The sequence below is a fragment of the Salmo salar genome, chromosome ssa02, assembly GCF_905237065.1.
Source record: "Salmo salar chromosome ssa02, Ssal_v3.1, whole genome shotgun sequence".
Classification (NCBI taxonomy): domain Eukaryota; kingdom Metazoa; phylum Chordata; class Actinopteri; order Salmoniformes; family Salmonidae; genus Salmo; species Salmo salar.
In genome coordinates, this window is record NC_059443.1 from 54,179,224 (window position 1) to 54,195,247 (window position 16,024).

A 16,024-nucleotide genomic window follows, 5' to 3' on the forward strand; every position below is an offset into this window, starting at 1 on the left:
TCGTATGATATGTTACGAATTACAATTTGTATTATAAGATACATATTTGCAAACGTACAATATGTTACAAATTTGCAAAACGTATTATATGTTATGAATTCTAGCTATGTGGCTAGTTGCTCGGCTAGTGGTTAGGGTTAGGGATTAGGGTTAAGTATAGGAGTTAGGTTAAAGGGTTAGGGTTAGGGAAAGGGTTAGCTAAAAGGGTCAATTTAGGGTTAGGCTTAGGGGAAGGGTTAGCTAACACTATAAGTCGTTGCAAAGTAGCTAAAAAGTAGTAAGTAGTTGGAAGGTTGCTAATTAGCTAAAATGTTAAAATTGTCCATGATGAGATTTGAACTTGCAACCTTTGGGTTGCTATAGATTTGCGTTAAAGGCCCACCCATCCTCCTTGACTTTAGTTTTTTGCCTTATGTAACCATACTAAACATAATATATCATACTCATTTGAGTGTCCTGGCTTTATGTTTACTATGATACGTCTAGTCTATGAGACCAGGCTGGTGTATCGGAAGCACGAGATAGAAGAGTGGTGGTTTTAATCGGGTTTGCATTGTGTTTGCATTGTGAATGGTATTGGTGGTACAGGACAGAGTGGAGATGACCGTTGGCTCATGCGCTGAACTGACAGTTTAAGTGATTTTTGGTGCCTTTCATTTTGGGCCTACCATATTCTGGTTCCGGAGGGTTCTTTCCTGGATTTGGAGTTAGCAGAAATGAGAAATGTACAAGGGGATTCGTCATCTGACTGAAAGAGCTCAACAAGACGGCGTTCTTTTTCTCAGTTGGTGGGAAATGTTTTTGTGAGTTGACTCTATCCTGGTGCAGTACATTCTCCTGGATAAGGTTGTTGACATCCTTTCAGATGGTGGAAGCAAATTTCTGTTTTAACCGAAATAGACGTTACAACTTGAAATTGAGCTTGTCCAAACTGAGGTTTAAAGAAGTATTAGAGGAAGCAAGACACCTCTTTGCTGCTCTACAGCAAAGCCTGTTACAACATTATAAATCTCTGTCTACAGCCTTTTGGACTTTCTCGTTTTGGACTTTGTTTGGGAACCAACACCATGCCTGTAATTGTACTGGAGGCCAGTGATCTAACCAGCCCTCTGTCGCTGGTGCGTATGTGGGCTCTCCTGTCCGGTTGCCTCACCTTCAGCCTGGTAGCCTCCCTGGTTACCCCGGAGCTGAACCCTGACACCCACCAGCCCTCCTTCAGGATCCTCTGCATGTTCACCTGGTGCCTCTTCTTCATCCTCACCCTCCTAATCCACGTGATCAACGTCATCCAGTTCCACAGCCTGGTCCCCATCTCCTGGAAGAACCTGACCGTGACTGTGGCGGCGCTCGCCGCCCTCATGACCTTCAGCGCCTCGGTCACCTTTCCTTGGGCGGTCATGGGTCATGAAGATGTCTGGCCCCGTCCTATCGCCGCCTCCTTGGCATCGTGTCTCACCTTCCTGGCCTATGCAACCGAGGCCTACCTCATCCGCACCCAGACCCAGGACCAGAACGGCTACATGGCCAGCGTACCCGGCCTGCTCAAGATGCTCCAGCTCTGGGGAGGATGTGAGATGATCGTCTTGGTGGTGGAGCAGGTCCGTGGAGCTTTGGTAAAAGGAACCGGGGTAGGGTTGGCAGCTGTAGGTTGGCAGCTATGGGTGTCTGGGGCGGTGTATGCCCTCTGTCTCCTAATGTCCCTGGGTACAGTAATGGTGGTTCTAGGGGACTGTGCTGGGCGATGCCCTCTGCCCTTTGACCGCCTGCTGGCAAGCTTCAGTCTGACAGGGGTGCTTCTCTATGTGGTCGCCACCATACTGTGTTTTACCAGAGTGCTGGAGCTAGAAAAGTCCGGCCAAGACTTCACAGACAGGAAAACTGGGCAAACCCTTGTTGTCATGGAAGCGGTGATGACCAGCATTACTCTGTTAGCTTACACAGTGGACCTGGCCTTCTCTATCAAACTGCTGCGGGATAGGAGTCATGCCTGAAGAAGACACGCCTGGATAGTTGACCTTCAGAACACATAACATGTACATTATGGATATTAACAAAGTCATCGTGTATTATAGGAGAAGGGGACACATTGCCAAAGCCCATGAAATATTAAGTTCTGATGTCAACTTTATATTGATTGGAGCCTTGAAAATGAAAAACAAATGTCATAGATATTTTCATGTACGATATCATGTGCACAGTTCTGGGGATTAGTTCCAGTACATGTAATTCAACTAGTAATTTAACTACATTTTGCAGTAGCTTGATGGTAGTTTAACTCAATTAAAATATTTGTAGTGTTTTCAGTGGTCAATTACTTGTTTGCCTTGTAGTGGTGTAACTTTTACTGCAACTGGGTAGTTCCACCAATTCGGTGCCTTTTGAGATTGTTTAACTTGGTGAAAATAACCTGTTTGATTTCAACTAATTTTAACATTCTGTCATAAAGAGCACATGTTCAACTTAATAAAAAACAAGTTTTCCTATCTCAAAAGGTTAAATAAAAAAAATGATTATAGTAAGTGCCTATTAAGTGCCAAATAAAGTAACAGGGTTGACTGTAACAGGGTTGACTGTAACAGGGTTAACGATTTCATCTTAAATCAGCCATGAATCCCCTTGTGACAAGGGGAATGGAAGCTTGTTGTGTACAACAGGTAGGGGCAATTGAATGCAAGCGTCACCCAAAAAATGTAAGTGTTAAAACATTTCTAGCCTATCTATGAGTTACAGGGTTGACGTGTTATGCTCGACCCACTCAATTATCCATCACAAAACACCAGAAAATAACCGAAGAGTGGAACCAGCCCACCTGCTTTTCCAGAGGATTGAATAGGTCACATTCTAAATGTAATCCGTCAGTTACTAGTTACCTGTCCAAAATTCTAATCAGTAACGTAATTTAGGGATTACCTTAACTCAGTAACATAATTGGATTACTTTCAGTTACTTTTGGATTACTTTCCCCTTAAGAGGCATTACAAGAAGACAACATGGATCCATCAAATGTATTTTGTGTGTCATCACTCGCTCAGGTGGAATGAAGTTATGCTGCGTTTGTAACCAAGTGAGAAGTGTGAATTTACCACATACGACTGGGAAAAACCCACTTTAACGACCCTCCAACTGGTCATTACTAGTGGGAAACTCGTCTATCATCCTGAGCTCCCACTTCTTTCACATGCTGACTTCTGACGTCACCGACTAAAGAAATTACGTTATCAGCATTTTCTGCAGTTAAATGCAACAAAACATTATTTATAAAAAGCAATCTATTCATATGGTTTTGAACACTATAATTTGTTTACAAGCATGATAGCTGTACTTTTAGTGTATTAGTTTACACAGCTTGTTGGCCATTAGCCAATCAGTGTTTCTCAACGAGTTCAAAGTACATGAATGCATCCAACTGGTATTTACGACTTCACAACTGGTAAATTCCTACCTCCCACTTGGTTACAAAGCAGCAATTAACTTGCACCTTATTTCAATGCTGAATTGAATGTCATTGAGAAAACAGAAAGGTGTCATAACTTATTTTTTTCCCCTGCAAACACCCTTTCTGAATTTAAAAGTAATCAAAAAAATTATCATCTAGTCTTTCAAAAGTGTCTGTTATCTGATTACAATCTTTTTTTCTGGCAGCGTAACCGATTACAGTTACAGTTTTTTTGTAATCAGATTACATGTTACTACCCAACCCTGCTTTAACACTACTATTTGACTATTAGATGTTCAATGTTTCTTTTAGGCAAAAAATATTTAAACAGGAATAGTTTTACCATATTAAAACAAGAGTTCAGTTCATGTAACAGGGTTGACCATAAAATGAGGCACAGATTCCTTAAAACGAATCACTAATCACATTAAATAAATGATAATCTTCAGAAATGACTGTCAAAGCAACAAAATGACTAAGGCTTTACAATGATGGTGAATACTTGGATATATTTTGGGGTTAAGTGGGTTACAAACTTCCTGGAAGTCACAGAGGATGCATTGAGGGATATTTGAAAATGCTGGATTTTGGCACATGAGCAAATCTTTATTCAAATAAAAAAATCTGATTGATTGAATTCTCCATGTGGTCTATATTAAAGGGCACGTCATTGAAAATAAGGGGGTTTTAAAATGTAATATTGGTGCACAATTTCTACTTAAAATATCAAAAGGTACTCATTTCGTGGAACAAGCCAACTGCCCACTACATTTCCTACATTTAAAAAAATATATAGCAAAAAAAGAAAAAAGAATAACTCAATATTAGGATGGTGTTCCTAATGTTTTGTATACTCAGTGTATATTTGTATACTCAGTGTATATTCGTATACTCAGTGTGTATTTGTATACTCGGTGTAGCTTTACTCTAGCTCAACTTCTTCCAGTGTGAAGTAATTGGTAACTTGGTAAACTATTTTTATACTCTTAGATTTGTAAAATTAATTTGAAATAATCAATCATTTTCATCTATTGAAACTGACATAATACAAAAAGATTTGACTGATCCTGAGACATATACATAAGAAGACTACAGTTGAAGAGTAAAGTAATATTTCAATAACAGTGAGCGGGGCTTGACAGACTTGAGAAGCAGTGAGGACTTATTAAGGGAATAAATGAAACAAAAGACTAACATTACATTTATTCTGTGTCACAACTCATTACCATAACCCCACTGGGGAGTTGGTAGGCAGACAAACGTCATCACACTGCAGATTTCAGATACTGTGCCAACTGCCATGTTTCTGTCTGGGCAGAATTCTCTTTCATCTTGTCTGCATGCAAGGGGCTTAGTGATTTAATTTAGAATACTTTGAGTTTGTAACTTGTCTTGCTTGTGGTTCTGTCTTTGAGAGATGAAAGATACAGAGTTAGGAAGGAAGTGATTGAATTGATTAGACGTCTTGAACAAACAAGGTATGGTGCAGAGTTGTTTCTCAACACTCTGTTTATTGTTGGTATTGCCTAATATTCTATAAGAGTTTGAATAGAGTCTGTGATGAATCTAAACATAGTCTAAATGTAATTTGTATAAAGTAAACATGTGCATTAAATGTAATGTAGCTAGATTCCAGAGATGATTTTCTGTAGTGGATACAAACATGTCCCAAATGTATTGGGGGAGTAGCAACAGTTATAAGTCATTAACACTAGATGGCGATGCTTTCATTACCATGCAAGCCTTTAATTCAAATAATTCAACTTCAAACTAATTGCACTTTTGTCAACCAAGGACAATCTTAAGCTGTGTGAAAGTCATAAAATGGTTGAGGTGAAAAAAAATCCAACTGTGATTAAATTACATCATGATCTTGATAGTATTCAGTACCGCATCAACATCAGGACCATCAGCAGGTTTACATTTTTTTTCAAGATAGAATCCCATTATATTATATAAGAACAAGCAATTCCCACAAAAGTTATGTTTATTTTTCCAATGGATTCAATGACACAAATAATAATTTACTCTTTGAAATCAAGAAACTCAATGATGCATCATTTCAACTGAATGCTGTGCATTTAGTGTGCGTGTTAGTGTATTTGATGGCTAGATAGTCAAGAACAATTATTGCTTATTTTTTGTAGTATTATGAGACAATCCACAGTGAAAAAATCCGGAGACCAAAGTTACAAAGTGTATCTGTGTGCTTCAACTGTGCTCCAGTTCTAACCTATAAAGGCCAATGTCATTTTCATTGAACATTTTTCGTAACCTTTTTATCTGTGACATGTATTTCAAGTCCATTTTATAGTCCTAAAATTAAAATTAAAACAATCCCAAAACTTCTGTATAATCAATCCCCGAACGGGTTCGGGTTGATGAGCCTACTTATCTACTTTGATTACTCTAGCCTTGGAAGACGTTAATGGTTTTTTTTTCACTCAGGAACTTCTTCTTCCAGCAGTCAGCTGTCAACAGGCTGGGCATGAAATGAGGCTCAGACAACGACGCAGTACTTGGAAGTGATAACAATACAACGTTTTGTTACTGTCCTGTAAACTGTTCATATCCATTCAGTGGATTTTGTGATCCTGCTCGCTCGCTCGAGAGATTATGAACTCGGGACACGGTAAGCTCTCGCTTGTTTAGGCAAAAACACACCTCTTTATCGGAGTTTCAGTTTTGACACCTTTGACTTTGTTGTCGAGAAATGTCACGTTGCCAGCGGTTTGCAAAGATTGTTTTTCACAAACGACTTCGTTGTTATTTTTGTAAAACAAACCGTTTCGAGCAGGGGTTTCACAAGAGTGAATGTTGAAATGTAAAAGCGAGAGTTGTTTTGGGACAATTAACGTTAGCGAGCTAGCAACTAGCTAAGTTAGCTAGTCATTAGGTTTAGATGCATCCCAAACTAAACTAGGGAGCTTGCTAGGGCTTTGGTTCACCCATAGCTAAACGCTAGCGAGTTGCTGTTAGCTGGCAAAGCTAGCAGTGTATGCATAGTTTATTATGCAACATAAACTTACTAATCGATACAACATTGCCCGTGTTTCCTTATAGTTAATAACATAAGCAGGAAGTTGCTTTCATATGTTTTAAACTGTTCTTTGAAGCAATTAAAAGGCCAGATGGGTAACGTTAGTCATTGCATACGTACATTAGCTAGTTATACTGTTCTGGACAACATTTATCTCAAATGCAGACTGTGGGTAAATTGGAATACATCTTTGGAAACATTTCTCACCTGAGCGAATGTTTGAGTGATGACAACATGATGAAACTGCTTAGTAACACAGCAAGTCCAATGTGACGTTAAGTTAGTGTGTGTGTGTTGTGCGATTGCACATGTTTGATGTGCAAAAATCTATATGACCATTGCTGATTTGTTCTCTTTAGCAGATCATTGAACACTATGGACATGTGAGAGTCGACTCTACATGAATGCAGACGCTGAGGCGATGCTGGATTGAATGGCACTGAGGATACGAGGTAAGCACTTTGCCAGTAAATTTGAACTGATCATTGATCCGTTCTCTGACACAACTGACCTTTTGAGAGAGAGGGGGAAGAAAATAAAAGATAATGAGAAAGAGAGACACTGATTTCTGTAGCACACAGCCTTTATTATATTGGAAAAGATTGAGATGGCAGCAGCAGTCAAGGACAGGTTCTAGGCGAACCATAATAAGACAGACAGGGCTCGTGGTAATGACTGGAGCAGAATGAGTGCAATGGTATCAAATGTGTTTTGATGCCATTCCATTCGCTCCTTTCCAGCCATTATTATCAGCCGTCCTCCCCTCAGCAGACTCCACAGATCAGTATGTCTCTTTTCAGCCCAAATGAATACAAGCAAATAAACGTTGTCACTGACATTTACTGCTGCTGAGACGAGGGCAGAATGCCCTCTGCTGTTAGTCTTTTTGAGCGGACCTGAGGTATTTGTCAGGTACTTTGAAATGGATTTGTCTAATTGGCCAAGTGAAAAGTAAATGGCTGTCTGTGGCTGCCATTCAGCACTGATAAAATAAACAAGACAAATAAACAAGTCCTGTGAAGTGATTGTTCAACCGTTTTCCTTAAACAAATGTATCCCAAGAAAGACTCCACAGTTTTGGTTTAGCAACGCTTTGCACTTCTTGTAGGCCTAAGCTTGGCCTTCCTGTTTTGTATATACAAGGTGTATTTGTTTTCCATGGAGTTTCCCATAAGCCTATGTGTAAGGGCTTATCTGTTTGTGCTATTGATCATATGTTTGTGCTATTGATCATTATGCGATGTCCTGATAGTGTGTGCGAAACCTCTCAAAATCGTATTTCACCATGGTAACGGTTTGGGTACAGTGTCATTGGTTAATGATCCACTGTTGGTTGCACCCTTTTTACACTGCCCTCTAGCATGAGTCATTTCAAGGGGCCTCCTCATGTGTACTCAGTACAATATTGTGCTAGGCAAGCTACCGTTAGGCAAATTTTGAAATCAAATTCTACTAATTTCGTCTCTACATCCTTTACTTCACTCTTGCAACACATCACCTAGCCTAACACTAAGGCTATTAATAGAATTGCTCAGTGTTTTAGTCAAAAGCACTTTCCCCACATCCGAAAACACCATCCACACAAGAGACATGGCCTTGTTGTGTGAAATCCTCTGGATTTATGTGTCGAGTTATAACGTGTGAAAGCGAGAGAATGGTTAGTGCCGAAGCACCTGTTTACGACTCACTAAGCTTAGCCTAATTTGTGTAGCAGGTGCATCAGAAAGAGAAGTCGCGCTTGTCTATCTACAGCAAAACACCGGAGGCATAGTGAAATGGATGTCTGTTATAGAGGTCGACCGATTATGATTTTTCAACGCCGATACCGATTATTGGAAGACCAAAAAATCCGATACCGATTAATCTGCAGATTTTTTTATTTTATTATTATTATTATTTTTTTTGTTGTTGTAAGAATGACAATTACAACAATACTGAATGAACACTTATTTTAACTTGATATGATACATCAATAAAATCTATTTAGCCTCAAATAAATAATGGAACATGTTCAATTTGGTTTAAATAATGCAAAAACAAAGTGTTGGAGAAGAAAGTAAAAGTGCAATATTTGCCATGTAAAAAAGCTAACGTTTGAGTTCCTTGCTCAGAACATGAGAACATATGAAAGCTGGTGTTTTCTTTTAACATGAGTCTTCAATATTCCCAGGTAAGATGTTTTAGGTTGTAGTTATTATAGGCATTAAAGGACTATTTCTCTCTATACGATTTGTATTTCATTTATCTTTGACTATTGGATGTTCTTATAGGCACTTTAGTATTGCCAGTGTAACAATATAGCTTCCGTCCCTCTCCTCGCTCCTACCTGGGCTCAAACCAGGAACACATCAACAACAGCCACCCTCGAAGCAGCATTACCCATGCAGAGCAAGGGAAACAACCACTCCAAGTCTCAGAGCGAGTGACGTTTAAAACGCTATTAGCGCACACCCCGCTAACTAGCTAGCCATTTCACATCGGTTACACCAGCCTAATCTTGGGAGTTGACAGGCTTGAAGTCATAAACAGTGCAATGCATTGCGAAGGGCTGTTTGAATGAATGCTTACGAGGCTGCTGCTGCCTACCATCGATCAGTCAGACTGCTCTATCAAATCATAGACTTAATTTTAACATAATAACACACAGAAATACGAGCCTTAGGTCATTAATATGGTCAATCCAGAAACTATCATCTCGAAAACAAAACATTATTCCTGTTACATTGCTCAACCTTCAATGTTATGTCATAATTACGTAAAATTCTGGCAAATTAGTTCGCAACGAGCCAGGCGGCCCAAACTGTTGCATATACCCTGACTGCGTGCAATGAACGCAAAATGACACAATTTCACCTGGTTAATATTGCCTGCTAACCTGGATTTCTTTTAGCTAAATATGCAGGTTTAAAAATATATACTTCTGTGTATTGATTTTAAGAAAGGCATTGATGTTTATGGTTAGGTACAGTCGTGCAACGATTGTGCTTTTTTCGCAAATGCGCTTTTGTTAAATCGTCTCCCGTTTGGCGAAGTCGGCTGTCTTTGTTAGGAAGAAATAGTCTTCACAGTTCGCAACGAGCCAGGCGGCCCAAACTGCTGCATATACCCTGACTCTGTTTGCAAGAGAAGTGACACATTTTCCATAGTTAAAAGAAATTCATGTTAGCAGGCAATATTAACTAAATATGCAGGTTTAAAAATATATACTTGTGTATTGATTTTAGAAAGGCATTGATGTTTATGGTTGGAGCAACGTGTACCTAAGCGATTATATGCAACGCAGGACAGGCTAGATAAACTAGTAATATCATCAACCATGTGTAGTTAACTAGTGATTATAATTGATTGTTTTTCAACAGCCCCTGAACAAGGCAGTTAACCCACCGTTCCTAGGCCGTCATTGAAAATAAGAATGTGTTCTTAACTGACTTGCCTAGTTAAATAAAGGTCTAAAAAAATAAAATACAAAATCGGCCAAATCGGCGTCCAAAAATACAGATTTCCAATTGTTATGAAAACTTGAAATCGGCCCTAATTAATTGGCCATTCCGATTAATCGGTCGACCTCTAGTCTGTTATACAGTAGAAAGGAAAATCAAAGCAAGCCTTCTGTTTCTGTCAGGCAAAAGCTGCCGTGAAACAAATCTGTTTGGATTTCCCTCTGGTAATCGTGGCGACTGTTCACTTTGACCACATTGGCACATGTGGTCGTGAGGTCGAAGTCTTAGAAGGTCTCACGTTAATTTTAGACCGGATAGCGACCCCCTACATAACAAGTTAGCAGAAAGCTAACTGATTTGAATACAGGCTGAAATGTTATGTATTTTTTTCAAGCCAAACATCCCATGCTTGTTGTTTAACTTTGGTGACTGATCTCCATCTATCCTGTTTTGCAATGTCATAGAACAGGTGTGTGTAGGCTGTTTCTTCACAGTGCAGAGGCCTCCCTGTAGAATGCTGGTAATAGCACACTGCGGTGTGTTATTGTGCGTGAGTGTCGTGAGACTGGGAAAATGTGCTGCTTATCACAGTTTTATGCTGGGCCTACGGATTACATCCTGTTGACTCGGCACCTGTTCATGGCTTTGCCCCTGACTCACTACTTGGCCACCTGCTCACCTAAATATTTCCAAGATGTTGGTCTATTTTTATACTCAAGCTAATTTCTCATCCTTCATCAGTCACCAAATTACCATTCATACCATTTTGTAATGGCTCTTTATTATGGTTGCACATTTTGGGGGTATTCAGAGGTGGAAACTTTCTGTGGGAATTAATGAGAGTATATGGGAATTAACAGAAATATATGCAAATTAATATTAATACCATTTAAATTGAGATGTTTTTTTCATTGGCTATATTTACCATATCATATGGAGACAGAAACATCAACCTTTTACCTTATCGTAAGTAGACATAATTGAAAATGATTAAATCCTTCCAATAGAAAAAACTATTTAGTAACTAATTTAACTTTAATTAAATGAGTTGACTCTTCACATGGGATGATTTCACTGAACAACAAAATAAATGGAATATTGAATGATCCCCAATGATCCATCGCATCTCCCAAAAACATTTTCAACATACATCTGTAAAATGATAATCTAGAAACTAAAGCTTTGGTTGTCTTCCTCTCAGGCTTCCATGTCTTCTCCCTGGACCTCCTCAATGTCCACCTCTTGAACATCAGACTGAGCCCTCATCTTCACTGTCACTTTCCAACCTTGAGGATGGCTCATTGTCAGGCTCAAAAAATCTAACATTTTCCCGGATGGCCACCGATTTTTCAACCTTTGTATTGTTCAGCCTGTTGTGTGCTTTTGTGTGTGTTTCCAAACAAGGACCAGTTGCTCTCTGAGGCGGCTGATGATGGTGGGATTTGGAGGATGATGGAGGCAACAGGGGAAAGCGCCTCAGATCCACAAAGTCCCTTCCACCAGGTGGCTGATGAGATATGTTGGCAAGACTGCCATATTGCATCTCCATCCCAAAACCCTCGCTTGGAAGTGTATTTTGCCAGACTGCCAAGAACCTTGCCCTCATCCAGGCCAAGGTGGCGAGACACGGTAGTGATGACACCATAGGCCTTGTTGATCTCTGCACCAGACAGGATGCTCTTGCCAGCATACTTGAGGTCCAACATGTACGCTGCGGCGTGTATTGGCTTCAGGCAGATGTCTTCACACTTTTTGATGTATTTCAGAATGGCAGTTTCCTCTGCTTGGAGCAACAGTGAAGTGGGCAGGGCAGTACAGATTTCTTCTCTTACATCTGCAAGCAGAGTCTGAAAATCAGACCGGATGGCATTGTCTCCCTCAATCCGTGCAATGGCTACTGCTTTAGGTTTCAGGAGTTTCAGGCTGCTTACCACTCTCTCCCAAAATAAATCATCCAGGAGGATCCTCTTGATGGGGCTGTCCATATCGGCAGACTGTGATATGGCCATTTCTTGGAGAGACTCCTTCCTCTCCAGGAGACTGTCAAACATGATGACAACACCACCCCAATGGGTGTTGCTGGGCAGCTTCAATGTGGTGCTCTTATTCTTCTCACTTTGCTTGGTGAGGTAGATTGCTGATATAACTTGATGACCCTTCACATACCTAACCATTTCCTTGGCTCTCATGTAGAGTGCATCCAATGTTTTCAGTGCCAAGATGTCCTTGAGGAGCAGATTCAATACATGAGCAGCACAGCCAATGGGTGTGATGTGAAGGTAGGACTCCTCCACTTCAGACCAAGCAGTCTTCATGTTCGCAGCATTGTCTGTCACCAGTGCAAAAACCTTCTGTGGTCCAAGGTCATTGATGACAGCCTTCAGCTCATCTGTAATGTAGAGACCGGTGTGTCTGTCCCTTGTCTGTGCTCTTGTAGAATACTGGTTGAGGAGTGGAGAGGATGTAGTTAATTATTCCTTGCCCACGAACATTCTATCACCCATCAGCGATGATTGCAATACAGTCTGCTTTCTCTATGATTTGCTTGACCTTCACTTGAACTCTGTTGAACTCTGCATCCAGCAAATAAGTAGATAAAGTATTTCTGGTAGGAGGGGTGTAGAACATTCAGAAATCTCTTCCAATACACATTTCCTGTGAGCATCAGAGGTGAACCAGTTGCATACACAGCTCGAACAAGACATTCATCAGCATTTCTCTGAGTACGTTCCTCCATTGAGTCAAAAAAGACCATGAGCTGTTGCTATCGATAAGGTGTCTGATTCATCATTTTCACCTCGAATAGATGTAGAGGGACTTTTGTCAGAGGTTGCTTGTTGTGAGAGCTGAGGGAACTTTATGCACTTGGCCAGATTATTCCGCATCTTTGTTGCATTCTTCACATATGATTTGGCACAGTATTTGCAAATGTACGCAGATTTTCCTTTTACATTAGCTGCAGTGAAATGTCTCCACACAGATAGTGCCCGTGGAATTGTCCTGTAAAGATTAGAAAACAATTTGTGAAACAAAACCCAAATACAATTCCATGTACAGATAAATAGTTAAGCAGTTAGATTAAACAACTCCTTTGTGAGATACATGTTTTAAAATGAAACAGGTGAATGTTATGGAAATGGGTGAACAGGTATGGACACACGTGAATTTACCTCCTCAGTTAGTAGGCCCAAGCAAGCTAAAACCCACATGGTAGCAGAAACTAACTATCAGAAATTGTTAACAAGTTAGAAATGATTTAAACACACTTTGCTGTGGGCTACTATTTACTAGTTAACAAAAATCATGTATGTCATATAAAATATATTCATCCCACCCAGTATTGTAATCAAAACTTACCAGAAAATATGTAGTCCTTGGCTCAGACAGTGTAGTAGTGTGGGCTCAATAGCATCTCATTGCTGTGCAAGATCTTGAGAATCAGCTGTGATGGAAGAATGCACTGTGCATGCAGAGGTTTGCAATTCCATTGAATTAGGGATAGTTTAATCAAAATATGCCACAAGACCTAGAATTGCCTTATGTGTATCCCACAAAAAGCTTCACTGTTATAAGCTAACTTTTTTTTTATGAATATAAGCAAAATTCCCTTAACTTCCCATGGAAAATTTCCGTATAAAATTCTGGAAATTTACCGGAATGTTTCCGACACTTTGCAAACCCAACTCTTTATAGAGCAGAGCACTGAGTTGTTGACTATAGTTGAGCCCACACTACTACACTATAACTGTTGTGTCTTGTTGCGTCATGGTCCATGTCACAGGTTAGCCGTTCAGAGGCCGTAACAGGTGTGGCAGAAAGCTGAGCAATTGTGGAAACTCACCACAGTGCCCTGCCACAGTCGATCAAGTCCAACAGGCTCTTTCTATCAACCCAAACATGTCTATGCAAATACAGGTCGAAGCTGGTGAAGTTTAGCTCCATGGAATGGCATTGTTGTTATTTTTGATCTAAACAGATTTGACTGGGATTAAGGCAGGAGGTCACAATAGTTCAATAAACAGGCTTTTCTTTTGGCCTTGTTTCCCATTGCCCTAAGTATCCTCAAAATGCACTCTTAACAGATCAGACAGACAAGTTGTAGCGTTAGGCGCTTAGGCTAACTGAATCTTCATCTGCAGTGCAACCCAAAACAAATTATGTAAATCAATCCCCCTTATCAGTTTGTCTCTTATGAGGAAAAATATTTATCGTGTTTCACAGTGACTCATCATTGTGATTTGTGCATTTGGAATGTGCTCTGTGGAATGGTGGCAGAATTGTCAGTGCTTGAGTAATCTTTTTTTAAATATTTTTGATGCTAGTTGTCGGCCGTTTCTATCACCATTATTCTCCTCTTGGCAAGACTGACGTTCTTCCAGGGAGACGGTGGGCTTACCCAGATGAAAATGTAGGGCCTTATGATTTCGGCGATGCGGAAAACACGGACGGAATCGCGGAATTTGGTAATAAAAATTGAATCAACTGTAATATGGGGAATATTGCAGAATTTTCCGTAATTTGGCTGAAATTGCAACAACAAAAAATCAGCAGTAGGCCTAATTATTGTAGTAACCTAAATTGTTTCATAGTTCTAAAATTACAGACGAGTAGGCCGAGAGAAATAATTCCATTTTCGATTGGGGTGTTTTGAGAGGGGGGTCGGTCGTGCCTGGGACCCTTACGTCACCTCACAACTTGGCTGTCACTTTGAGAAACATGTCGAAGAGGCCGTCTGAGAGGGCCAAGTCGTAAAAAAAAACGTACAAATTTGACGTCAACATACTATTGATTGGACCCGTAAAAATACGTGTGATGACCACTTAAAGTCTAAATCCCATGTGAAGAACAAGGAAAAGCACAGTGTTAACCAGAGCCTCTTCAAACAACCATTACTAGTGCAAGCGCATCAGCACATTCAAGACGAGAATTTATTCAGGACTTTGTGGCTGTGTGCGCCGAGTCTGACATTCCCTTAGAAAAGCTAAGAAAGCTACGGCCGTTTCTAGTGAAGCATTGCAAACCGGGAGGAGCGTTGCCCCAAATTGAGAGCAGCCACCGTCAAACGCACCTGCCCCGTGTGTTTGACCAACATTGCCGTTCTACAGAAGATCCGTGGGAAGAAATTTGCCAAGACAACAGATGCAATGGATTTCAGCGTTCTAAACATTGTCATTGGTGAGTTAACTTAACATCCTATTATTATACCGCTGCAATAGCCCACATTTACATTCTGCAGTGTGAATTGCACGCATGCAAATTGTGATATTCCAAATGACGATCTATTGTGGTGAAATATAGAGACGCATAATGTCAGCAGCTGTCTGCCTCTCCATCTAGCTAACTATTGCTGTATCTATATTGTCTTTACACTTGAAATTTAAATTACACTTATTTTGTCACATTATTATTTTAGGTTAAAACATAATTCAAGTTTTTCCTTTTCTTTCATTGCAGGTGTTGAAAACCAGTACTCTCTGGTGATGTCATTTTCATGGACAGATGCGTCTACTCAACGTTTTCCCAAGCTATACTAGCCTCCCTCCTCATCAACGATCTGAAACTGAATGATGCCTGGGAAGTGGTCACAGATGATGCCTCCTACTGCCTGAAGGCATACAAGGAGGTTCTGAAAGGAGTGATGCCCAACAGTGTCTATGTAACCTGTCTCTGCCATGTCATCAATCTGGTGGTTGAGACCTGGCAGCACTAGAAATATGTCTCTGAAGTTGCATCACTTGTGACATGGATGAGATCTGTCTTCAAGAAGCCTGCCAGAAAGAGAAGATAGGCGAGCTTCCTCATTATGGAGTTTGTGCAGGCCAAGGCACCTCCTGAAGCTGTGAGCTCCAGATGGAATAGCTGTTTTGAGGCAGTGAAGTACCATGCAAAGCATGTTCATCTGTACAGAGTTTTTGTTGCAGAAAAGTCATCATCCCAGGCAGTCACAAACATCCTCATCGAGCTGGAAACAGAGAAGGTTGCATTGTTATCTAGATTCTTGCATTACTTTTTTTCATTTATAATGAAATACTTAGTAGAACTCTATTGAAGCACTTGCCTTGATAAAAAATTGTACAATATTATGTTGCATCATAACAAATGTACTGT

The 16,024-nt window shown here is 40.2% G+C and overlaps 2 protein-coding genes across 5 annotated transcripts in view; both read left to right on the top strand.

The window, feature by feature from the left end:
• The first annotated feature begins 1,067 nt into the window (after positions 1–1,067).
• On the top strand, positions 1,068–1,991 carry LOC106588440 (myeloid-associated differentiation marker-like). The gene has a single exon (XM_014177448.2). It carries the CDS (start codon positions 1,068–1,070, stop codon positions 1,989–1,991), a length of 924 nt encoding a protein of 307 aa, XP_014032923.1.
• Positions 1,992–5,856: 3,865 nt separating this feature from the next.
• Positions 5,857–16,024, top strand: part of LOC106588447 (testis-expressed protein 2) — a 68,441-nt gene continuing 58,273 nt past the window's right edge. For 2 of the 4 annotated variants that reach the window (XM_014177491.2, XM_014177471.2), the window contains exons 1-2: positions 5,857–6,068; positions 6,839–6,928. The gene's annotated coding sequence lies outside the window, so the exon portion shown is untranslated. Of the gene's footprint in view, positions 6,069–6,835; positions 6,929–16,024 lie in introns of all 4 variants that reach the window. The other 2 variants (XM_014177481.2, XM_014177461.2) reach the window with 1 other exon arrangement.